General features: G+C 34.5%; 1 protein-coding gene across 5 annotated transcripts; it reads left to right on the top strand.

The window, feature by feature from the left end:
- The first annotated feature begins 951 nt into the window (after positions 1–951).
- Positions 952–27,766, top strand: LOC126832957 (spectrin beta chain). Of its 5 annotated transcripts, none has more exons than XM_050564027.1 (31): positions 952–1,241; positions 14,814–14,989; positions 15,357–15,508; positions 15,585–15,758; positions 15,833–16,699; positions 16,767–16,930; positions 16,993–17,536; positions 17,601–17,801; positions 17,889–18,008; positions 18,075–18,323; positions 18,389–18,580; positions 18,646–18,834; positions 18,907–19,071; positions 19,155–19,394; positions 19,462–19,674; positions 19,746–20,738; positions 20,984–21,184; positions 21,272–21,685; positions 21,762–21,956; positions 22,024–22,448; positions 22,534–22,672; positions 22,738–22,822; positions 22,884–22,975; positions 23,095–23,199; positions 23,260–23,366; positions 23,457–23,512; positions 25,016–25,099; positions 25,400–25,564; positions 25,931–26,024; positions 26,199–26,567; positions 26,706–27,766. In XM_050564027.1, the coding sequence occupies exons 2-31, from the start codon at positions 14,851–14,853 to the stop codon at positions 26,707–26,709; spliced, it is 7,137 nt and encodes a 2,378-aa protein (XP_050419984.1). In that variant the 5' UTR covers positions 952–1,241; positions 14,814–14,850; the 3' UTR covers positions 26,710–27,766. The 5 variants fall into 5 exon arrangements, with proteins under 5 accessions (XP_050419984.1, XP_050419985.1, XP_050419987.1 ...); XM_050564028.1 differs by having other exon boundaries at positions 25,400–25,555; XM_050564030.1 differs by lacking the exons at positions 25,016–25,099; positions 25,400–25,564 and adding an exon at positions 24,574–24,639.

The following is a 27,766-nucleotide window of genomic DNA, read 5'->3' on the forward strand; positions in this document are numbered from 1 at the left end:
CTACTACCATAAACGCGATCGGTGGGCGGTTGTTGAGATAAATGAGAATTCACATAAAAACGCCTCGATATATATATATATAAAGGAATTTTTAATTTTCATTAGCTAATATTATTGTTGGAAAATATTTCATAAAAATTCATCAAGTTAATTAAGCTGTAAACTTTATTTTTATTTTGGCTCATAGCTAAATAAACGCTGAATCTGCTCAGTTTCCTAGAATTTACAACATGCAATTACCATGATTTTGCGCTCTGAAAATAAGTGGGATGATGTACATTAATTATCTTGTTAGTTAAATTAGTAACTATATTGATAATTAAAGTATTCGTAGATATAATCAAAAAATATTTTTAATTTATGGTAATATGGTCAGGTAAATAAGTAGCAACTCTTAAGTATTGATTATTGTCTCAGAACCGGATTTATACAAATACGTTAGTTTTATAATTATGACGTTGGGTAACTGAAAATTTCGCTAAAACATAGTCAATTTAAAAAAAACGGGAAAATATAAATATTAATAACATAATAATCACTAAACACTATATATGAAAATTTCAATAAAAACAACATTAACGAAAACATTACGAAACAAATTTAACAACAAGAAAAAACATCCAAAATGTTTTATGTTCGAAGAATAAAACGTTAAACACTTATTTACAAAAGACGTTTTGAAAAAAAATTAATAACGTTAAGCACTAATTTTTTTCCCAGCTAAGAAAGAAGTCACAAGCTTTAGAAATTTCAGATTCTAATCAATCGATCGCCGCCGCCGGGCACCGGTCGCCGGGTGGATAATAATACTGCACATAATAACGATACGGTAATAATTGTACGGTTGCGTTCCAAGTTGGCAACACTGGATATCCGTTTGTGACTGCGGCGGCTACGGCGGCCGCCGACGAACGCGGGCGAGTCTGCGCGCGCGCCTCGCTTCCAGCCGCCACCGACGCCCTCCATTAGTTGAGTATGTCGGCCGGCTGCGGACGCTACCGAGAAGCATCGCGTTACCGTGTATGTGTTATTTTGTGATTGTCGTTTTTTTTTCAATAGATTTTACACCCGAGACTATGTTTTAATATCAAACACATCATACTATACAGAAATTATTTATTTAACACTAGTGTCGAAACTGTTGTTCCTGCTGAAAGTATCCAATACACGATCATAATTATCATACCAAAAGGAAAAACGAAGGAACGTCGACTGTTGTTGTGTCCGCGGTACGGTGCAAGGTGAGTAAATGTTTTCGTTTTTCACCAAACTGCCCCCCCTTCCCGCAATCCTCCTTAAAATCTTTTCAAATGTTTTTTTCGCCATCACCTAAAACAATATTACTAAACTAGGGGTCGGATCAGGTACTAATTGTCAGGTACTGCTGTCCTTGACCGATATTATTTTTATTGTTGTTTTCACACAAATGAGTTTTTTTACCGGCAACTGTTTTACTGCCTAAACCGTCTGTCGCCTCCTCTCCGATGATAACGAGCAATTAAAAAACAGACGTTTAGATAAACATCTGTCTGTTTTTTTCACGAATAACCGTCGCCCAGTATTGCTGTTTTCGCTATACTATAGTGCTTACTGTTCAAACAAAATATCGGGTGGCATGAACGCGGCCCTATAAACTTATATAAATACTACATTAGTCAAGTACCAGTTGCCCGAACTTGACATCTTATCATACTGCCGATAACCAATTTCGCGAACGGTATTATGATATTGTTTTATATACCTAGATGTATAATAATTACTATCATATTAATATTTCCCCCCGACGGTTATAACCCGAGTTCTCCTGCGGCGGGCATAACTGCATACCGTTTCCGGCTCCCCCGAAACAATAAAGTATAACTAGTATCCACGGTAGTGCATGTAATTGATATTCGTCCCACGGAGCCATGTCCGGTGTGTACGTGTGTTCTTCCCCTTCCCTTTGAACATTACTGTTTCATTAAATAGGTAATAAACGTGTTTCCGCTATGAAAAATTAGCATACCGCCAATTTTATATTACATTTAATTACTGGTTTGGGAATCTCCCCTTTTTTAAAAAAATTGTATCTATTTGATTATTGAAAACATCAAGTACATGATTTTATCTGCGCGAGCCTTTATCGCAACCGGTCATGTTTGTGTCTTGTGAGTTGTGTGTCGTTTTATTATTTTATTATTAAACCACAAAATATTTTTATTATTGCTCGTTCAAGTGTTTTATTACTATTTTGATTTTATGACTCTTTTTACTATACGACATTTCGAGTTTTTCTCAATCATAAAAAAATTATAAAATGTACCTAATGTTCAACCTATTACCTATGGTAATTGCAACTAGTCTAAACTACAAAATGTATCGATAATCGATTCGAATGTGCCTGCTTATTAACGAATAACAATCAGGTCAATTCAATGGTTGCATGTCAATATTGATTAATAGTTATTTACATGAAAACGTTTTGCCGTGAAGGCCAAATGCATATTTTCATCTCATAGTTTCGACTTTTTAATTAATGTGTACCGGTCGTTAGAACCTATATTTTATCTTTCAGAATTTGATTTACCAATATTGTTATACAATCATTTTAGGGCCAAAGAACAAACATCAATAATGAAACATAGCATTTTGGCTTTATCTCGTATTATTGGCTACAGCGGTATAAAAACATTAATCGTTTTTAAACTGACATCGATATTTATCAAATTACTGTCTTTAACGTATTATTCTATTATAAGAAATTAACACCAGCGAAGAACAAACCAAATTGTTCTTTCAATCTTTGCTTTAAAAAACCAATAAATATCGGTTACACAAATTATCCTGTTATTATTTAATATATTGTTTGCCAAGTTGGTTAAATAACAATAATAACCATACAAAACGGTGTGTTATTTTTTGAGATAGCAATAACAATAAAGAATACGATCTATTGTTGCATGGATTAAGTAGTAATGCTCTTTTAAACTTTAATTTTCTTAGAAAATAATGTTTTAATCTTTTCATTGATGGTTCGTGTACTCAAGCTTCATTAAAATATAATTGTAATAAGTACATGAGTACACATGTACACATGCTGCTTTTTCGTGCAAAAATATTGGTTAGCATTCTGTAAATATCCTGAACATATGATATTGACATTAATAAAATTATCAAGACTAGTTCATACTAGTTCATATCAAAGAAATATTTTTAATTTCATTATTTTATTTTTGTTTACGATAAGTTAAAAAATAAATGATTTTTCAAAGCTTAAGTAATAATTTGAACTTTCTAACAACGAACTATTACATAGTTGAAGTTCTCTTTTTTCCAAAAGCTAAGAAAATATTATTTCAAGTATTCTTTCTCTATGATTTAGATTTTGCCAAAAAAAAAACTGTATCGAAGTAGCACGTTACCTAGCAAAAGTATAGAATATCGATTTTTATCTGATAATAATATCATATGAATAAATTCTATTATAACCTTTATTATTATTCGTTCATTTTTCATTATTTTGTCTCTCTTAATAATAGACAAATCGACGTGGCCAAAGAAAAAATAATATTCGCGATCATCTGATCATGACATCATCCGGTTAGGTTAACACAGTGTAGTCATCTCGACACTCGACAGAAGGTCCACGACCACCTCCGCTGCGAGTCTTATTCACGTAATTCCTATACACTACTCTTCATACGTGCATAAATAAACCTACACATATATAAATATATTTACACACACAAAATAATGTTTGTTTCCAAACAGCATGATTTTTTATTGCTTCCTAAAGAAACACGTATTATTTTTTTTCATTTTTTTTTTTTTGGTCTACACTAACTGTATGCCTTCCCTCCCCAGTTATTCTGATCGACACAGTATAATCAACTGGGACATAGTTCGAATTTTGACATTTTGTCGCCGAATTGTCTTTGACATTTTTGAACGATAACCTCATTTTGGTTCCATGCCAAAATAATCCAAAAACTGACTTGACGAAATAACATATTCGAAGACACAGAAACTTGCTTCTGACCTAACGCCAAATATTATACTGCTATACGGCCGGCCAGTGTTATTTTAAATGTTTGCAATTTTTTAAAAAATAAATATTTAAGCACGATTTTCTAAAATAAGTGCATTTGATTACAATACATATTTTATAATCGTGCACGGTGATAGGTTGAATGCTACTTGCACATTTTAGATAAGTCATCATTTCGCATGTGTAGTATCACGTCATCTGCTGTATAAATTTAAACGTCGAGTTGTCTATTTTCATGCTCTCTCGAGTAATGTAAAACTAATTAAGGTCAAAGCCAACGTTATGACTTTACCATACTAGTTTATAATATTTTGTCTTACGTATTTTATTTGTGATTTATCTTTGCAATTATAAAATTATTTTATTTTTATATATTATCTTAATAATCTCTTGTTTTATTCAGGAACTCCTCTTAAAGTACTACTACTTTGATGATCAATGCACCGTAATAGTACCTACAATATTCTATAAATTCTTTACAATTTTAATTTTTAAAGTAACTTAATTGGAAATTAAAAGAAAATAACTATAATTACAATGTTTGTATAATATATTTAGTGAATTTGTTAATTAGTTCCTTGTATTTACTCAATTCCGCATCAAACATAATTGTGTTTTGTTTAGAATTTCATTTTTTATTCTAGAAAAAAGCGAATTTCCTAATACCAGTACTTATAAAGTTATTAATTGTTATATAAACTATTGAATTTATATCTAATACCAATAAGTAATGACTGATCGAGGAATCACGGTTTAATAATCATTGTGAAAGCTAAGTGTTAATTATAATGGAGTAGCTATTTTTTAACGTACCTATCAAAACAATTATATTACCACGATTCCGCTGTTTCCAAACCGTGTTACACTCAAAAGATAACAAAGTAACTTTGCGAAATATACATATTGTTATCTGTGTGAAAACCGTGTTTGTTGAAGCTTCAAACGCAAGCTTTATAACTGTTACATTGTTTACCGTTTACGACATTGACTGGTACACATAAGTTACCGCGTTTTTTAGTAAATATTTGATTTATTCGCATAAACTCCGTGCTAAGCATACATTATTAGTCAAATATAATATAATATATGGGATTGGAAGCCGTTTGGAAATGCGGTTACTTTTGCTATAAGATCATGTACTCGTGTCTCATACACTATTTTTAAACTATACGTATATGTAGTGAGTTGGCCGCTTTTAATAATATTTCGAAATCATTTGAACACAATATTGTTTTCGTACCCGAGTATGGATCCATTGACGATTTAGAAGGCCGGTGATTATTATTTATATATTAATTCATTTATTAGTATTTGTTCGTTAACCTAGGATTAATTTGTATAGAAAATCGGTTATCGATCCGTTTGTGATTTTTTTTATTATTTAACTACCAATAATCGACAATGTTATCGTCTGTAGCTGATAATCTGTACTGTAATCTGTTTATTTGGGGCACAACATTTAAAAGGTCGTTTTCTGATATTCGTATCATTTTATTTGTGTTGAGGAACGATAACGGTTTAGTATGTACGTATGTCATAACTTATACCGAGGGCGGTATTCGCTTACGTTCACTTTGTACACATTACTATGAAATAATAATATGGATTTTAATTTTTAACATAAGCTAGGGTATGAAGAAAAAAATTGATGATCAATGTAAATACATAATATATATTTATATACCTTGTGTGTAAATGCATGTGGGGTGGTTATTTATACAAGACGGTGATTCAGCCGTCATAATCGTAACAGGCGCCATGAAGGCTATAAAAACGCCCCGATTGCAATCGATGAGAGAAGACGTGGCCAACGAACAGTTGAAGGTCGGTTTTTATATTTTATAGCCGTTTTCTTGGGTTTAGGTTATTGGCTCGGAGGGTTGTTGTTTTAGTTACTCTTATATGGTAACTTTTATTCAATTTCCTACTGGGATTTCCATAATTTTTTATCCTAAAAAGAGTTTCATCTACTAGATGTTCCTGTGACCTAGGCAGCATCGTTTTAGTGTGACCTGAATACATACCGACCAACCTGATGATCTTAAACATGATTAATTCCCATAAAAACGAATTTCTTCGGGTCATTTATGAACAATAATCCCAAAAAACCCCATTTGAAGAACTTTTTAGAAACTTTGCTACTCTATACTAATTAGCATATATTAACTTAATTTTTTTAATGGTTGTTCTGAGGTAGATTCATACGTTATAACATAACCAGTAAGATTTTACTACTCTTATAATAACGTTATATAATAGTTCAGTCAATATAGTAAAGCTGATCACATTGTCTATGTACTTGAATTTCATTTCGAGTTCCAACTCGTGAATTTAATTAATGGTTATCTTTTTGTCGGTATTGAATTACTATAATGTGATGATATTACAGCTAGGTCGAAAAATAAAATGTAATACTTTCATAATAAGTATTACTCATATAAATACTTAGATACAAATATAATACAATTTTGCGTTTATAGTAAACTCTATTCACGGTAGGAAAATCGTTAGATAAAACAATTAGTGGTGATAATTATATTCTGTCATAAATTACATTGCGTATTAATATTTCTGATTCCTCGTTTAAACCGGATTCACAAAATGCATTTATGTTTTCTAATTACGGTTTAATTAAGCATAATTAACCTGTTGGTCGAAATAATATTATGACTATACAATTTGGTATTTCTGAAAACCGTGTCGATGCAATCATTGTCAAAATTCCAATGAACGTTGTACTCATATCTGTCTAATCGAGTACCTATTGTACACACGATAATGCTAATAATTTATGGTGTAGTTCGATTTTTTTTTTACAATATTTTATCGATATGGAGCCTAGACCTTTGATTCTAACTATATTTGTTTCGCCTCCTTTATTACACCATATTTCATTTACTTTGCTATGATTGTAGTATAAATCCTAATCTAAATGAGTTGTATCAACTATCTAGTTATATGTTAATAATTTCTACTTTAAAAGAAATAAAATAAAATCGTGTACTTATTAGTACTAATTAGATGGTGTTTAACATATTTTCGTGTTCATGATACAGCAAAAAATATTAGTATGAAATACAGTTGTATTTCGTGAAAGCGAACTTGATAACCTCAGTATTCTTCACTTTACAATTTTGTTACAATTATACTGTTAAGTTAATAAGATATTAATATGCACCCACCTGTTAACAATCAAATTCAGGGAAATTTAAAAACTAGGTCAATAGCAATTTTATAACCGAGCACAAACGTTTATTATGCAACCTTACTAGATAATTTCCTAAATCGACATTATATAAATTATACTTAAATTATATTTGTTCAATTTTGTATACACATAGGGTTAGATGAAAATACCTAAACATTTCATCAGCTGATTCGAGATATTTAATATATTTTTGGTAACATAATAATCAATTGGTGGTAAGACCACCTGCTTCATAAAACTAGTTTTATTAATCTCGGTTGTCTCCATTACGCTTTATTTTGTTATGTCTAAAAAATACTCTCATTAAATATTAATTACCAATGTTTGAATAACTAGTATAGTTGAATACGCGATATAGTTTAGAAGTAATAATTATTTGGTCTATTCTCCGTAATGTTTTTCATAGTTCTCAGTAAGTTTAAATGCATGACATGTTATCATAAAAAGATAATCGTCAAATTGTTATTATTATTTATAAACGGCATTAAATGGGATCTAGTACATATGTTTTTTTATTATATTTTAAAGGCTCTTCTCCATTGAAAAATGTTAAATCATTTTTGTTAATTATTAAAAAAATTGTTTACTAAGTAATATTATATTATTATTTTTTGATTTGTATTCAGAGAGGTGATGCCGTTAAATGACATTAAAAAAATAGAATGTTTAACTAAAAACAATATTTGTTTTGTGCTATGGTTCAATCTTGATTTTTTAAGAAATTAAATCGAGATTTTTATACACTTTGACCGAAGAACATTCGAACTCACGGTCGCTTATCTTCCCAGTACTCCGACTCGTTTTAGTTTTTTAATTTATTTACAAAATACATTGTTAGAGTAAATTTATGTACTCATCTGAGATTTTAGTTTTTTTTCTTAAAATTCTTCCTAAATCCTAGTTTTTTTTACGTTACTTTTGAGTCGGTGTTACATCTTATTGTAATGGACATTTCAAAGTTACCTTTCTTAGTCACTTCTATGTATTTGTATTGTAATTAATTGCTTTTGAAAGGTTTTCAGCATATTTTAAATAATGTATTTTCAAGGGTTTTTAACTATTCCAGACGGTATGGTTTATACACAATTATACTAAGTACCTACAATGTAATAAACTAGAATGGCTTCTCCGAGCGTGTAATATTCGTATAATCCTAGCGTGCATGTTTTGTCTGCAATAGTTTCAAAATTTCAAAAAAAGAAGAAACTCTTTTTAAGGGTAGTTGGTGGTGGTGGTTAGATTGGTGACGTTTATTTCCCATTCCGAATATCGCTACTTCCTACAATATACAATGTACGGTATAGTGTGTATAATATAAGTGTGTGGAGAATGTGAACTCTCGCTATTATCGTCGTTGACCTCTACAGCCGTTTGGTTTCATCACCCCGCCATCGTCCAATGATCCATAATGATAATTATCGATCTTTACCATTTGGAACAAATCGGTTTTGATTGATTGCGTTCGATACTCCAGAAAGAATGCGTGTGTGTGTGGGGAGCGATGACGTTTGCATATTGTTTCTTTTAGACCGCAGTCGTATGTTTTATTTCAATACACCGTTGAACGCCTAGCCTAGCTAATGGACGATAAGCGCGTATAGAAATTTTTAATAATAATAGCTGGCGATTCCAAACGGCATTAGAGATCATTATAATTTTTTTTTTTTGTGATATTTTTACACCACCTCCGGATCGTGACGCACGGTCATGAATAAAAAACAACAGCGACAAAACTTAACAATAAATATATAAACGTGTATGATTGTATGAACTCTCCCTCCCATTCTGGCTCTTTGACCCCTCTATTATGAATAATTTTGTTATTGTTTTTTAGTATGTGAAGAAGTTTAGTTTGTATGAAGATAAGACATAATCTTATCGTATTTTTTTTAACTGACAGGGTCACTTCCGTCTAAGAAATGTTCGATGTAGAAAAACAAAAACGCTTTTTTAAATGCATTTGAATTATTTTATGTTTAATTATTGATGAATGATGGAGTTAGGAATGCGTGCGAGGTCACGGCTTAGGACTAAGGTATATCCAGTGCTCTGACCAACTTACCCCGATAACCTTTTAACCCCCGAGTTTGATATTAACGCGAAAATAAAAATCATGTATCATTGATTTTATTACTGTTTTTGTTATTATTAAGCATTCTATTACAAAAAAAATTTTTAGCCCAGACGAATTTTATGCTGTTTCATGATTCTTCTTTTTTTTTTATTATCGACTTACCATAACTTTATGGCCGGGCTCAGCAATTGCGGAGCAACCGGTTTTGTGTTGTCTTTTACCTCTTTCGTTTTTCGAGTATCCGCCGGCTATACCCGATACTCTTGTCTATGCTGTCAAATGCGATTTGACCGAAGATTTCTTTTGCGGCTTTGCACGTCGTGCCCTCGGTGTTTTACTATTAAAATAATTATCATTATCATTATATTGTTTTATATTCAACTGTTCCGCGACGACGATTGCCTTTCACAATAGACGTCCTATAATTTGCCGGTAATTTTTGTTTTAATATCTTTTTTATCCGTCTCTACTCTCCAAAGTATTTTGCTCAATCACGCGCCCAACACGATATTATAAACGTTCAAGTATATAGTTTTATAGTGTTATTCGGGTAACCGATGGTAACCGCTGACCGGCCGGCAGTTAGTTTTGAAAACACCGCTCTGCCATCGTCATTTACCGCGTGCACGGAATTCAGTGTGTGTTTGTGTGTGTATAAAATCGATAAGTAACGCCGTCTATGCGAGACCAGGGGTTCTCAAAGCGTGGTAGACTGCGCCGCCGCCTCCGCCGTAGTAGAGTCACTTTGTTTCAACTCTTCCATACTCTGTTACCACTGGAGTACGTTAACTGCTAGGTTTGATATATGTGTGATTATCATATTATTATAACATTGTAATTGTGTTGTCGGCCGGCGCTCGTTTCGTGAGCCGATGCATAGTAAAAATGTGTCACGGTAGTTGAACCTGGAGGTCAGTCAGCCGGTGTTGGACAAAAATATATAAAAAATCGTATAAACGTATGGAAAAAAAAGGCAGATATTGTTGTTGTTATTATTATAAGTAGATCAGTGTCGAACGCGTTGGGGGAAGCGGCAACGGCTATATGGTAGTAGGTTTAGTGGACAGCCTGTACCTAGTGGAAGTTTTTTCATTTAGTTGAATGACCTGCGGTATTGTTGCTTCATTTCACGCGGCACATTGTTCTGCGGTACCACGAGTTCTTCGGTACCGTTACGCTGCGTTCAGACGGATGGACGGTGTCGGTGTGTACAAGCGTAATTAGAAGATCGGCTATTATGATAATGTGTGTAAAATGTACACCTTTACTCGTATGGGCGTAGATGGTTTGAAGCAAAGGCAAAGATCAAAGCGAAGCCAAGACGGCAATTGCGTTTGTCACGAAAAACAAAGTCATTGTAATAAAAGCTCGACGAAATCCGTGACGGTCGACGCCGGCTGTAAAAATAAAAGTATAAAAAGTTTAAATATAATTTATGTTGTTTTTTTTTTTCCATTAATTTGTTCAGTTAGAGGTCAGACATGACGGCTGCTCCAAGTTTCCAACAAAAGAATAAAACGTCGTTAATCCGCGTAACGCATTCATGGACACGATGCGTTATCTGCTCGGTGGATTCGTTTTCTTCCATGCGAGTCTGTAGTCTGTATCCGTGAGCGTTTATTCCTTATAAAAAAAACTACATTATAATAATAATGTAAATTAAATCGATCGCCTGAAGACGACGGGTTTTCTTCGGTCGTAGAAATTTCCGCGGAGTTTTTTTTTTCTCCCTAAATTTATTTTGGACATAAATTATTATGCTATTATGCATTTCCAATAAGTTTAATGGATTCACCAACACGTTTTGTTGGGTGTGGCGCACTTGGTGGCCACCGCAAACGCCCGGAGAACGGTCATGTTATTCACTGACAGCGGGCGATCACTCGCCGCAATAGTATGACCCAATTGTTTTATTTTTTTTTTTCAAGTTTATTTATTTATGATTTCCTATTGCGAATAAAAAATAAATTAAAGTTATTTTTCTTATTATCTAGGAATAAATGTAATACATTTGTTTCCGTATAACGTCAAAACGATAATAGTAAAACACAAGCCAGTGTTCCTTCTTTGTCGTTTTCAGATTAACGTTTAATTAAGTATTATGCACACACACAATTTTAAGTTGAACTTTGAGTAATTGTACATTACATCTACTGTGGTCTCTTGAGTAATCGATAAAATAATGTGCATATACACACATGCATCGTAATCGGACTTTTATTGTAAATCTGAGTAGGTGTGCGTTATTCGTTTCATCAATCAATGGGCGTGTTTAATTAACGAATACAATTAAATAGGCAATGTTGATTTGATGAGACCGAATTGATTTTATAACTATACGTGTAATTATTTATATACCTATCAGTATTTCCATTGTCGTCGTCGGAGTTAAGCTCTTCCGATTTACTGGCGTCGTTATAGTCGCCGGAAAAATAGTTTCTTGTATCTTATTTTGTTTGTATGTGTGTGTGGTGTTTGCCGAGCATAGTAGCATAGTAGGAATCTTACAGTATTGTGTGACTATACTAGATCACCTATTATATTTCGTGAGTCTCCTCGCAAAGCCTCGACGCACGTTATTATTATTTTTCCTTTTTACACGATCCTTTTGCAGTGTCCAGTGTATATTCTCACAATGGAGTGTAATGTAATTATTACTCTCGTTGTTCGACGGTATAATGTTGTAATGCCGGCGTGTACGCGCAACAGTATAACGACGCGTGTTCGAAATATTTAACAGCAAAATGTGAACAAACAAAACAAAAAAAAAAATGTAAAACTGGAATTAAAAACTCTTCGAATTTCGACAAAACGATATCTGGGACGTTGCATTGCAATTTTCTATCTGTTATAGTGCGGCGGATGTGATATCTTATTTTCTTCTCGGTACAGCGAGAAATTGGCGCATTGCGATTTTCATCTGAAACTGGGACGATCGAATTGGAGAGATTTTTTTATTTATTGCTCTTGTCCGTGTCGTCGTCGCCGCAAAATAACAATTGTCAGTTGTTGTATTCTATGGATTTATATATTTTTTTAAACCTAAAGCGATCACCGCCTATGCTTGTGTATAAAGTATCCATAGGCGGTGGCGACGGCGATATTTTTTCCAGACCATCAGGATGACGACGGTAAAACACGCGAACTCGATTGCCGCCGGTGGTTTAGATTATGTATATTAATTTTGGATGTTATTATTTTTTATTGTACGCCGCTACTTGAATAATGAAACTATCGACATATTTTGAAGTCGTTGTATAATGTTATAGTACTCTGGCCCCGGAATAGGAACGGCACAGCCCCCATGTATACCCGTTAACTACCGTGTAGTGTTTTAAAAATTAATCTATTCCAATTTAGTATCGCAGCACAGCTGTTGCCGGTTTGTGGCCTCTACGGAACGCCGCGCTACGCCTACATCAGTCATTTTTTTTTTTGCTGCTTCCATCGCCTTTTTAAATAATATTTATTTTGGTTAAACGTCACCTCGACCAGTCCTCCCTCTCTGCGGGTTTCGTTTATTTGACTGGAGTACAAAAAGCCAACTCACCTACACGCTTCCAAAATCCACCTACCGGCGGTACCGGTTGTTATTTTAGCGTTGCGGTTATAGATTTGGCCACAGTTTGATGGAGATACTGTTGTTGTTACATATTTATGTTATTATACCAAAAAGCTAATTATGCCAAAGGTCACAGCTAGCATTCCTCCCTTCTCCCGTCCATCACGTATACACGTCATACACTTTAGTTTGACATTCTCCGTTGGCCGCGCCATATCATTATCGTCGGTGTCTGTTTTCATTTTCTATAAAACGTTCGTTAGCCGAGCAATCAGCCGGAGCTTACCGGTTAAGTATACGGTCCGTTGTTATAAGTATATACATTTTACCGTCGTATCATTTAACACCGCGATATATTATTAAGTATACACCGAGTTCGAAAATATACTGCACAAACTATTAATCTCCTTATAATATACCAACAGTTACAAAAATGTCTACTGTTAATAATTGATGCCGCTACACCGAAATCAGTTTTGTGTTTTTTTTCTCGGTTCATATAATATTGAGGTTCAGAGTTGGCAAAAAGAAACCCAGTTATATATTTTTGTTTTAGCCCTGTGAAATGTTCTGTATTTACCCAAAAATATGAGGTTTATATAGATTTATTGGATTTCTGTATATACTCAATACAAACTTTTTTTCTTAAAGAAACCTGGGTAAGGGTTTTGAAAAAATATCATTAAATTCGAATTAGATTTGGGTGGGCGTCGTCCGACCGAACACGGAGGCAATGCACGTTTAGTTTGGTCTCGACTTTAGAATAATATTATACATACATTTTATTATACATATTCGTTGCATCCGTCCGACGGTGGTCGACGTTCTCGTCTCAACTGGCGCGTGTTTCGCTTTTAAAAATATTCTCAACAGCTTTGAAAAGTGGTTGTCGAGTTCTATTTTCGTTGCCGTTGCCCCCGTCGCCTACACTGCCGGCTCAGGAATTATTCTACTATATGGTGTAGTGTAGTGTGGTAGTGTACTCCATTACCAACGACCGTTGCTCCTACCGAGTACATTTTTTTTTCGCTGTTCGAACCCTTCGGCTCTTTTTTCCAGCCATAACATCGAAATACACGTGCTCATCTGTGTACTCGTATAATAACTCATGTCAGCGAGCATAGAGTAGCATACACAATATATATATATCGCCGAATAACGTAAAACGATATTGTAGTTTTGATAAGTATAAATACAATATGTGAATAACAAGACGGAAAACTATATTAGTCAAACCAACAGCTGCGCGGTTCCCAACGTGTACACGCCGCATAATTTTTTTTATCGTTCAAAACCTATTAAACATTTTTAAAATCTCAAATCTCTTTCGGCCTGGGCATGATGTGACTATTGGGTTAGGTCGTTGGAGTTTTAACCGTAGTGTTGGGTATTCTTTTGAAATTGTGTTGAGATATCCTATGGCGGCAAAATCGTCATCGATTGTCGTCCCGAAGTAGGTCGATATAAGATATTTACTATTTTTTTTTTGTCAGTTTGTCAGTGACTTTGTTGACTCCGAAACGATTGACTTGGTAGATAGTAATTGTGAGTGAGTGTGCGATTTTATATAGCCCCTTTGCCGTAAACACTTGTGTCGATATATTGATGACCGTGTTAGGTTTCTCGGTAATTCCATGTAACAAAAACGTGTAAAGGAAACGCGTTCCAGAATATTTTACGTCGCTGCTCCTGTGGACTTATAAGGCGCGTGTTAATGAACGGACCTTAAGAAACGCGATGAGACGTGATTAGCGTGCTTAGCACAGTACATTAAGACACTATCGCTAATGGCATGTATAATTTTTCACTTGATGACATATTGTTTACAAATTAAATTGGTTCCTTTAAAAAAAAAAAAAAAAACTAACTAGCTGGGACCCGAGACTAAGTTTTAGTCGCTGTTCGTATTTATCTCTTTTTAATTTTATTCTTATTCTTTCAGGTGTAAACAAACGTCGGTATAGAGGTGTCTGGCTACCATGACGACAGACATCTCTGTGGTCCGGTGGGATCCGGCCATACAACAGGACGGGACGGGAATCGTCGAGGACTACGAATATGACGGCGGCAACTCGTCTTCCAGACTGTTTGAGAGGTCTAGGATCAAAGCCCTAGCCGGTGAGTGTCTTCTACACCGTGGCGTGCAGTATACCTTCTCTGGATATTTATTTGGAAATGGGAGAGGAAGCGAAAGAAAGTGATTATATTAACGACGGCGGGAAGAGACACAAGGGCGCGGCCCATACAGGCGAGGGAAAGTCGGCGGCAGTTATGTTACATGTTTTAGTTTATAGTGAATGGGGGATACGACCCTCCATCAATGACGTGTAGCAGTAGTTTGCTACCCTCGCCCGCCGTTTGTATTACTCATGTTGTGCCATTTTTAATAGAATAAGTTTACAGGGGTTCCAAAAAATGCGCTATCGAATTTATTTATTTAAACGTTAGATTTGTACGTTTATATCTTTTATTTTATTTTTTATAGACGAAAGAGAAAGTGTACAGAAAAAAACATTTCAGAAATGGGTAAACTCGCACTTGGTCAGGGTGCACTCCCGGATCGGAGATTTGTACGTGGATCTCAGAGACGGCAAAATGCTCATCAAGCTATTGGAAGTGCTCTCCGGAGAACGATTGGTAAACATAGATTATTATTTTTATATCTGTTTATGCCGACGGCTGTAATTTCACAAATTATTGTTCTTGTCCACAGCCAAAACCCACCAAAGGAAAAATGAGAATACATTGTTTAGAAAACGTCGACAAAGCCCTACAGTTTTTAAAAGACCAGCGAGTACATTTAGAAAACATGGGATCGCACGACATCGTCGACGGTAACCCCAGACTATCGTTGGGTCTCATATGGACTATTATCCTAAGATTCCAAGTGAGTTTTTGGAATTATTTTATAACGGACATAGACTGGATCGGTTTAAAACTTATTATTTTCCCAAAATATAGATTCAAGACATCACCATCGAAGAGACAGACAACAAAGAAACAAAATCGGCCAAGGACGCACTGTTACTATGGTGTCAAATGAAAACCGCTGGCTACCACAACGTTAACGTACGCAACTTTACGACTTCGTGGCGAGACGGTTTGGCATTCAACGCAATCATCCACAAGCACCGACCAGACCTGGTGCAATTCGAAAAACTCAGTAAAACGAACGCGAACCACAATCTAAACAATGCGTTCAACACGGCCGAGGACAAACTGGGCATAGTCAAGTTGTTGGACGCTGAGGATGTGTTTGTCGAACAACCAGACGAGAAATCTATCATCACATACGTGGTCACATATTACCATTACTTCAGCAAAATGAAACAAGAGACGGTGCAAGGCAAGAGAATTGGTCGTGTTGTCGGCATAGCCATGGAGAACGAACGCACCGCACAAGAATACGAACGTCTCACCAGCGACCTGTTACAATGGATCAAGCAGACCAAGGAGTCGCTGGCCGAGCGCAAATTCCTTAACTCGTTAAACGGCGTTCAGCAACAACTACAGCAGTTCAACAACTACAGGACTGTAGAGAAACCGCCGAAATTTGTAGAAAAAGGAAATCTAGAAGTGCTGCTGTTCACATTGCAGTCCAAGATGAGGGCTAACAACCAGAAACCGTACACGCCCAAAGAGGGGAAAATGATTTCGGACATCAACAAAGCGTGGGAACAGTTAGAAAAAGCTGAACACGAAAGAGAGTTGGCACTAAGAGAAGAGATCATCAGGCAAGAAAAACTAGAACAACTCGCCCAAAGATTCAATAGAAAAGCCAGCATGAGAGAAACTTGGCTGAGCGAAAATCAACGTTTGGTTTCTCAGGTGAGTTGAAATAAACTATCATTTGTCAAACGGTATCCAATGTCTAAACATAATTATCATTTTACAGGACAATTTCGGATTGGACTTGGCCGCCGTTGAGGCCGCAGCCAAGAAACACGAAGCTATCGAAACCGACATATTTGCCTATGAAGAACGCGTAGAAGCTGTTGTGACTGTGGCAGAAGAATTGGAGACCGAAGATTACCACGATATCGTTCGTATAAATGCCAGGTAAGATTTCTATTAAATTTTAATTTGTTTGCTCGGTTTAAATAACTTATGTATACCATCAGGAAAGACAACGTTCTCCGTCTCTGGAACTATCTTTTGGAACTTTTGAAAGCCCGCCGACACCGTTTGGAACTTTCTCTACAACTCCAACAGAACTTCCAAGAGATGCTCTATATTTTGGATTCCATGGAAGAACTGAAGATGAGACTTTTGTCTGATGATTACGGCAAACATTTGATGGGCGTCGAAGACCTCCTTCAGAAACACAGTCTTGTCGAGGCTGACATCAACGTCTTAGGTGAACGGGTTAAGAGTGTTGTACAACATTCACAAGGATTTTTGGATGAAGAGAATACTGAAGGTTATCGACCATGTGACCCAGCCGTCATTGTGGAAAGAGTTCAGGAACTCGAGGATGCCTATTCTGAATTGGTTAAATTAGCTGTTGAAAGAAGATCTCGTTTGGAAGAGAGCAGGAAACTCTGGCAGTTCTATTGGGACATGGCCGACGAGGAGAACTGGATTAAAGAAAAGGAACAGATTGTGTCCGCTGGAGATATTGGTCATGACTTGACAACCATCAACTTGTTGCTTTCTAAACATAAAGTGAGTTTTATGAACACATGTAACAATATTTATATTATAATTTGTGATTTTTATTTCTTTCAAGGCACTCGAAAATGAAATTCAAAGTCATGAAGGTCAGTTACTGGAAGTGGTCAAAGTCGGCGAAGATTTGATCAGTAGTAATCATTTCGGTGCTGATCGTATACAAGAACGTGTGTCGAGCACACACACCATGTGGGAAAACTTGATCACATTGGCAAAACAGAGACGCAAACGTTTGGAAGATGCTGTTGACTATCATCAAGTAATTGAAATTTCCATATTCTTATTTATTTTTATGTTAAATTCTCTTAAACATTAATTAACGATCTTTTGTTTATTCTTATTAAAGTGGTTCGCTGATGCTGATGATGTCGATATTTGGATGTTAGACACATTAAGACTTGTTTCTTCTGAAGATGTCGGCCGCGATGAAGCTAACGTACAATCGTTGTTAAAGAAACACAAGGAGGTAAATTTCTAGATTAAAATTTAAAATTTTAGTGTAACAACATTTCTTTAAACTTGTTTAATTTAGGTGAGCGAAGAGTTGAAATCATACTCTCAATCTGTAGAAGCCCTACGGTCTCAAGCCAACCAGTTGAATGCTGAACCAGGTGCACCAACAAGCGGACCAGAAGTTAATGAACGAATGTCATCTATCGACAAGCGATACAAAGAATTGGTTGAATTAGCTAAGCTAAGACATCAACGATTGTTAGATGCTCTTTCGTTGTACAAACTATTTAGCGAAGCTGATGCTGTGCAACAATGGATTGGAGAGAAGGTAATTCATTTTAAGACAAAATTGTGTTTATTTATTATTTTACTGTATGATTTTATGACTTACAGAACCGAATGTTGGAGACCATGAGTCCAGGAAAAGATATTGAAGATGTTGAAATTATGAAACATCGTTATGACGGTTTTGACAAGGAAATGAATTCTAATGCTTCACGTGTTGCGGTTGTAAACCAATTGGCGCGGCAATTACTTCATGTCGAACATCCTAATTCAGACGAAATCGTCAACAGACAAAACAATGTATATAAAGTAATTACAACTATTTTGTATTCAAATATTAAACAATTATTTTTGTTCATATTCAGTTGAATCATGAATGGGGCGAACTACGTGATAAGGCAGAAGTCAAACGCGACCAACTGAACTCTGCACATGGTGTTCAGACTTTCCATATTGAATGCAGAGAAACTATATCTTGGATTGAGGACAAAAAGAGAATATTACAATCTACTGATAGCCTAGAAATGGATCTTACCGGCATAATGACGTTGCAGGTAAAATTTAAACTCATTATTTGAAGACAGTAAATATACGATACAATGTATTAACATTTGAATATTGTTTAGCGACGTTTGTCTGGTATGGAACGTGACTTGGCTGCTATACAAGCTAAACTCGACTCTTTGGAGGCTGAAGCTCAAGCTAACGAGAAGGAACATCCTGAAGAAGCCGCTGTTATACGGGAGAGAATAGAGACCATTCAAAAAGATTGGGAAGAGTTGACTCAAATGGTAATAAACAATTACCATTTGTTATTATTTTGTTAGTTTTTTGTGTGTTGTATAATTAATAATTTATGTGGTGGTGATTTTAGTTGAAAGAACGGGATTCGAAATTGGAAGAGGCTGGTGACATTCATCGCTTCTTGCGTGACCTCGACCACTTCCAGGCATGGTTGACCAAAACTCAAACTGACGTCGCTTCTGAAGACATTCCGTCTTCGTTGTCTGAAGCTGAGAAACTCCTCTCTCAGCACCAAGCCATACGTGAAGAAATCGATAATTATACCACAGACTACACTCAAATGATGGAATATGGTGATAAAGTTACTGCTGTAAGTATATAATTTTAAAAACACTTTTATGGTAAAAATGCTCTTCTAATATTTAATAATATTTTAGGAACCCGGTACCCAAGATGATCATCAATACATGTTCTTAAGGGAACGTCTTAAGGCTTTGCGTGACGGATGGCAAGAACTACATAAAATGTGGGACAACCGCCAACAACTCTTGTCTAAATCTCTCAATCTTCAAATGTTCAATCGCGATGCTCGACAAGCCGAAGTGTTACTCTCCCAACAAGAACATTTGTTATCTAAAGATGAAGTTCCAGTGAGTTTTTGCATATTTTATAAACATTATCACTTATTGTTCATTTATTATGTATATGTTTTTTTCCATAGACAAATCTGGAACACGCTGAAAACCTCATCAAGCGTCACGAAGCTTTCCTAACAACTATGGAAGCTAATGACGACAAAATCAATGGCGTCACACAGTTCGCTTCTAAGCTGGTTGATGAAAACCATTATGATGCTGACAAAGTGAAAAAGAAGGCTGACAATATACGAGAACGTCGTGAAGCCAACCGTGAAAAAGCCCAAAAACTCATGGACCAACTTAAAGACCAACTACAACTTCACCAATTCCTACAAGATTCCGACGAACTTCAGCAATGGATTCAAGAAAAGAAATTCACTGCTCAAGATGAAACTTATAGAAGCGCTAAGACAGTGCACAGCAAGTGGACTCGTCATCAAGCGTTTGAAGCAGAAATCGCCTCCAACAAAGATAGGCTAGACAGAGTACAACAATCTGGAGAAGAGCTTATGAAAGAAAAACCAGAATTGGCGTCTGTTATCGAACCAAAGATATCAGAAATGTTGAACCAATTTGAAGATTTGGAGAAGACCACCACTGCAAAGGGCGAGCGCCTGTTTGATGCTAACAGAGAAGTTCTTATTCACCAGACCTGTGAAGATATCGACTCTTGGATGGACGACCTTGAGAAACAAATTGAGGCTGCGGATACAGGAACCGATCTAGCTTCAGTTAATATACTCATGCAGAAACAACAAATGATTGAGACACAAATGGCTGTCAAGGCTAAACAAGTTGTGGAATTGGAAACTCAAGCGGAATATTTGAAAAAGACCGTTCCAGAGAAGCATGAACTGATCATACCTAAGAAAGTCAAAGTAGAAGAGCGATTCGGACAGCTTAAGGAACCACTACAACTGAGACAGAGGCAGTTAGAGAAAAAGAAGGAAGCGTTCCAATTCAAAAGAGATGTTGAAGATGAAAAATTATGGATCACTGAAAAAACACCATTGGCCACGTCCACTGAATATGGAAATAGCCTGTTCAATGTCAACATGTTGCAAAAGAAAAATCAAGTAACTATTTTTGTATTTTATATTCATTTTTGTGAACTTGTGCAATACAATGAATAGGATGTTAAATTCGGTTACACTAGAAGTATTGTGTTTCTCTGTCTCATACAAGCCCTGCTTCAGGGTGAGACAAGCTTTAGAAATTAAAATTGGTCAAAAAATATATCTACATAATATGTGTATTAAACTTTATACAATTGGTTTATGTGTAGATAAAATTAAAATAAAATAAACTTGTTATTTTTCAGTCTTTGGGTAATGAGATTGACAATCACGAAACTCGCATTAACCTCGTTTGCAACAATGGGCAGAAATTAATCGATGAAGGACATGAGGATGCATCTCAGTTCACAGACCTCATCCATGACCTAACCCAGCGTTGGCAACAGCTCCAACAAGACGTCGAACACCGTAGACAGATGTTGCTACAATCTGAAAAGGCCCAACAAGTAAGCAAAAGCACAAATTAAAAGAATATAAGCGAGGATTTCGCTCAAATGTTTGCAAACTATATTATAAAATTGTTTTGTTTTCAGTACTTCTTCGACGCTAGCGAAGCAGAAAGTTGGATGGGCGAACAAGAACTGTACATGATGGTGGAAGACCGTGGAAAAGATCAGATATCGGCGCAAAATTTAAAAAAGAAACACGAATCCCAAGAATTGGCTGTTGACAACTACGCGGATACTATTAGGCAGCTAGGAGAAACTGCTCGTCAACTGACTAGTGAAATGCATCCTGAGAGCGACCAAATAGCTGTCAAACAATCACAAGTCGATAAGTTATACGCTGGCCTTAAAGATTTAGCCGGAGAACGTAAAGCTAAATTAGATGAAGCCCTGAAATTGTTCATGTTACACCGTGAAGTGGACGATTTGGAACAATGGATCGCTGAGAGAGAAATAGTCGCTGGATCACATGAACTCGGACAGGACTATGATCATGTCACAGTGAGTTAACCAATAGTTATACAAAATTTAAGTGTATCCTTAATAAACAAAATACTTAATTTATTTATTTTTTTAGTTACTATTTGAGAGATTCAAAGAATTTGCTCGTGACACCGAAGCTACAGGCAGTGAACGTGTTGCTACGGTTAACGGTATTGCTGATCAACTGATCAACATCGGTCACAGTGATTCTGCCACAATAGCAGAATGGAAAGATAGCTTAAACGAACAGTGGCAAGACCTACTCGAACTGATCGAAACTAGAAAACAAGTAAATATTAATTAATGAAATGTATAATATTATTATTTTTCTAACGATTTTCTGTTATCCGCTAAAGATGTTGGTGGCTTCACGAGAGTTGCATAAATTCTTCCATGACTGCAAAGACATGGTTAGCCGCATTGCCGAGAAGAATCATGAAATGTCTGAGGACCTCGGTCGAGACGCTGGGTCTGTTCACACATTACAGCGTAAACACCAGAGTTTCTTGCAAGACTTGCACACACTAAGCGCACAGGTCCAAGCTATAACTGAAGATTCAGCTCGTCTGCAAACGTCATACGCTGGCGACAAAGCAAAGGAGATAACTGGTCGTGAAGCTGAGGTGGTTAACGCCTGGGCTGCCTTGCAGTCTGGGTGTGAGCTACGCAAACAAAAATTAGCCGACACAGGAGATCTGCACAAGTTCTTCAACATGGTCAGGACATTGACCATTTGGATGGACGATGTTGTCAGACAGATGAACACATCGGAGAAACCCAGGTAAGCATTTTGACATTTAGTAAATGTTGTTAATTTTAATAATTTGTATTGCTATTTAACAACAAGAAAAAATTTGTATTTTTAGAGATGTTAGCGGCGTCGAACTGTTGATGAACAACCACCAAAGCCTGAAGGCTGAAATCGACACGAGAGAAGACAACTTCACTGCTTGTATCTCCTTGGGAAAAGAACTACTTTCTAGAAACCATTATGCATCCAACGAAGTAAATATTAAATTGAATAAATGTAACTTGTTTTATCCTTCATTTACATTATTATTATTTTACAGATTAAAGATAAACTTATGTTGTTGAACACCCAGAGGAATTCGTTGCTAAACAGATGGGAAGAACGATGGGAAAACTTACAGCTAAGTCCGTATTTTAATATTTTTTTTAATATTTTTATAGTTGATATTGATTATTTTTTTTTTAGTTTTGGAAGTATATCAGTTTGCCAGAGATGCAGCCGTTGCTGAAGCTTGGTTGTTGGCCCAAGAACCTTATATAATGAGTTTAGAATTAGGAGTAAGTGTTTGTTGTATATTTATAATATTAACGCCAAACAGCTTTTGAAACAAGTACATAAACTTTAAGGATACTTAAAAAAATGCAATGTATGTTATTAAAATTTTCTGTTTACTCAGATGACCATTGATCAAGTGGAAAACTTAATTAAAAAACATGAAGCTTTCGAAAAGTCAGCCATCGCACAAGAAGAAAGATTCTGTGCTTTAGAACGATTAACCACCGTAAGTACCTTGTGATCGTCTTCAAACAATAACATTACTTTATTACATTGTGATTTATAGTTTGAATTGAAAGAAATTCAACGTCGAAAAGAAGAAGAAGAAAGAAAACGACAAGAAGAGCTTGCTCAACAAGCAGCTCAAGCTGAAGCTGAAGCAGCTGCTAAAGCGTATGTTGTAGTCCTTTTATTAGTTTCAAATATACTTAACTTATTGTACAGTTATAATTTATAACCTGTTTTTTTAAAAAAAATGTATAGTGCTCAAGAAGCATCGGAAGCTGACGGCAAAGCTAAAGACAGTGAAGGTCGCCCTGGTAAGTTCTCTTCTACAATTCTGTTAACTATTAAGTATTTTGCATGTACAATAGAAGGGTAGTCCTAAGGATGTGGGTGGTATATTAGTGGTGTCAGTTATAATAGAAAACATGTATGAAAAAACCATTCATTAAAAACAGTAAAAATATTGATCTACTCAAGTGAATCCTTGCTTCATTAATAGGTGTTAAAAATAATACAAATCTATGTTCATCAAGAAGCAAATTCAAATTTTCAACAAATCAGAAAAGTATTAACACACTTTTAAGAAACAAAAATAATATGCAAATTTTCTCTTAAATTTTTGTTCATATTACATAACATTTTCTAATCTTGCTATTAAAATAAAAAATTTTTTTTTTCTATTGACCACTGTCAATAAAAACAAATAATATGTACATATAAAATATACATATATTAATACTGTGTTGTAATAAACTGTAAAAATGTATTAAAATATAAATATTATATAATGACTTGTGAAATATTGTGTACATTAACTGGTAAAATAACTGGTTTTCTCACAATGTAAATAAATATGTTTGAAATTCTTCGCACTTAAAAAAATGACACCTAAAAAGTATGATAATTTTATGCATTTACTCAGGTATTATCGAGGCTGCACATGATATTTGGTGGAACGGAGAAGCAAATCTGGGCATGTTTTATTTATATTGCAAATAATTTTAAATAAACAAATGGTTTATTATTTAAAATACATTTCAATAAGTACATCAAATAATTTTTTTATTAATATATAAAAATTATTTTATTAATGCCCAGGTTTGTGTAGAGGGTATACACAGGGAAAGGTAAAAAATGCACACAACGACGAATGGATTAAAAAAAAAAAAATTAAAAAAAATTATAATTTAACCAGCACAAAATAGAAAGTTAATTTACTGGTGAAAAAGACAATTGTAATTAAAATTAATTGTTATGATAATAATTAATAACTGTGTTTTATATAAATGTGTATATTATAAACAATGAACATAAAAAAATGTAATTTTCTGTTTATATTTGTGCACGCTTTCGTTCTATAAATCTAACATTATAGCGTCAGTACGTAAACCTCCACCCACTAACCTCGCACTGACTTCGCCCATCGAAAAACCGACCGCAGGTATATGGAAACAATGTTTAACGATTGTGGTGTCTTCTAAGTGTATTTTTTTACTGCACATTGTGAGCATGTTTAGTAACTGTAACTTGTAGAATCAGAGTTGGGCATTATTAGAATAAATTTTCATCAAAATGTGTTTAACTAACGTTACTTTTTAAAATAAGATAATTTATTTTCTATGAAAAATAAATTACAGATTATCTATGTCTTTTTTAGGCTAAATTTATTTAAATTTTGCCCAACACTGCTTGTAGTATTGCATAATTTGTTATATTAGTAATAGTTGTGGTAGTAGTAAGTAGTGTATTGACTTTTGATTGTCTGCTGGCCAGCATGATTTTGAATTGTTTTTTTTGTCGTTACTATATTTTTGTAGTGCATGTGAGCTCTGCATCCGGCAAGAAGAATGTCACGGCCGGTCCCAGTGGATCCGCCAGATCTTCATCCACTTTGCCTGCAAGTAAGTACTCATTGCGTCCTAGTCTGGGCGTATCGCTTGCTAAGCTTATGTTAATTAATAATAATTTTCAAATTAAATGTGTTCGGCCATTATCGTCAATATTTTTTCATAGTGTGCGAGCATGTAATCATGGTTACGAACATTAACATGTATTAACAAAATTTAGAACTTACATTTTAATAATATTAAATTATTATATATTTTATACTTATATTTAGTTTTTTTTTGTGCTTGTCGTAACTGTCGTATTTTTATTTGTTTTGCGTTTTGTGCATTTTGAAAACAAAATAAAAAACCTAGCTTCGCGAAGTCAATTAGTCAAAGACCGTAACAAGGACAGGTCAAGGTCCAAGTCACCGTTCCGGAGCTTCAGGTGGAAAAAATCTCCTCAAAAAAGTCCGTTGTCAGCTGTGGCTTCGGTCAGCGACGATGAGGCCATCGTCGAGCGTACCTCAGGTACTTCAGGTACTGTAATTACACACCACACTCACACACATGCTAGGCTTAAAAGCTCACCGTCAGTTTTAATAGTAACAATATTATTTAGCCAGCTAGTTTTTATTTATTTTTTTAAGCGTGAAATGTATATTTAGTGTTCTATTTATGAATATATAAATATTAATTTTTCCAACAGTAGAGTTTATAGATAAATGGTGGTAAAATATATTAGGTTTATATTTAATGTGCTGTTTGGTCACTTCGCATGTGATAGTCGAGAACACTTAAGTTATAAGTTGTATTTATTGTTTATTTTATTTTAATTTATGTATTATTTTTTGGTTAATTTTCTAATGGATTTCGTCGTCATAGTAATACCTTGCTATATTTTAGATCAATCGACTGTCGACACTGATGGCGAGATCCTTGAAGGAGTACTCAACAGAAAACACGAATGGGAGTCGACCACAAAAAAAGCATCTAACAGGTAAACGACAACGAATGATTAATGCCTAAACACAGAGCAATAGTTAATCATCTAACATGTTCGCTTAAAAATTTTGTCTGTACAACTTATAATTACTTTTAAACAACATCATCAAACAGCTTTGTAGATTATAATAATAGTTTATACTTACATTTATTTTTAATGTTTATTTAGGTCTTGGGACAAAGTATTCGTGTGTGTGCAGGGCACCAATCTGGCGTTTTACAAAGACGCCAAGGTGGCCAAATCATCGCCAGACACATACTTCAAGGGCGAGGCGCCAATCGATTTACGCGGTGGTTCCGCCGATGTGGCCACAGACTACACCAAAAAGAAGTTTGTTTTGCGTGTAAAGCTGTCCGCTGGTGCAGAATTCCTGTTCCAGGCACGTAACGATACTGAAATGAGACAATGGGTCAACACTTTAAAAGCAGTGTGTGAACAGGATACGGCCGGCACTCAGTCACGATCACAAACTTTACCGGCCGGCGGAGACAAACGGGAGGAACCCAAACGTCGCAGTTTCTTCACAATGAAAAAAGTGTAAGATTCTCAGTCATAAATATATTGAAATAGCTAAAAATGGTTAAAATTATTTAGAATATGATGTTGTTAAACCACCCCTAGTAGAATCTATGATACATTAGTACCAAACTCATATATTTTTTTTTTTTTCTATAGGTAAAACGCTAACAGCTGAACGCTGCTGCTACCACTTGACAGCTAACATTAATAATAATAATATAAAAATATTCCTTCATACTCGCTTCAGAAAAAATAAATAAGTGAAACCGCAACACATTTCGTGCACATCTCTTATACATAATTTTCGTATTTGATATATCAACAATTAACCAATTTTTACATGTTTAGTTTTATTTAATTTTATTATTATTACTTATTATTATTATTATTTTATTTTATTGAATTTTGCAATGTTTATTTATTATATTTTTTCTTTTTTAACGCCAGAAAATAAATCTATCCTTTACATAATATACTTTATTTATTATTTGTAATAAATATTTAAAAAAAAAAAAACTATTAAGCTAATATTATTTAATTGAGACTAATTGTTCATAAATATTACATACATACATATATATATATATTTATTTATATTATTATATTGATAAAGTATTATTTTTGTTATACATTTAATACATAACAAATATGCCTGAACGAAGATAACTAAAATTATTAATATTATCTATATATATATATATATAACTTAGAGCAATCATAGTATTTTTAAGAAACTTTTATTATTTAATTTATATAGAAATTATATATAAATATATATTTATTTGTCAGGAAATAAAAAAAGCCCTTTAATATCACATTTTAGTTACCTTTTAAGGCTTTAAAGTGTACATTTTAATACAATTTTGCTAATATTTATTTTTGAATAATGTTATTTAAAAAAAAAAACCTTAAGAATTCTTTTTAAGTATAATAAATGTTATAGAACTTCTACTTTTTGGCGTTTGGTTCTTCTTTATGAGAATTTGCGCTTTTAAGAAATATTTATTATTGATTAAAGTTTTTTTTTTTAAATTTATGATGAGATGTCAAAGTAATTTATTTGAGAAAATATATATTTATTATATATAAGGTAGGCTACAATGATGTATACCCATGGATATTTTCAATGTTTGTGTAATAAAATAAAACAAATTATTATATTAACTTCGCTTGAAACAAATGTTTAGTGGATAAAATAAAGAAATTGTCAGCGAATA

This window comes from Adelges cooleyi, unplaced genomic scaffold (assembly GCF_023614345.1).
Source record: "Adelges cooleyi isolate 19-005CV unplaced genomic scaffold, UGA_ACOO_1.1 ACOO_flye_CR_arks_rails_tigmint_CR_PRNA_167, whole genome shotgun sequence".
In the NCBI taxonomy this organism is placed as follows: domain Eukaryota; kingdom Metazoa; phylum Arthropoda; class Insecta; order Hemiptera; family Adelgidae; genus Adelges; species Adelges cooleyi.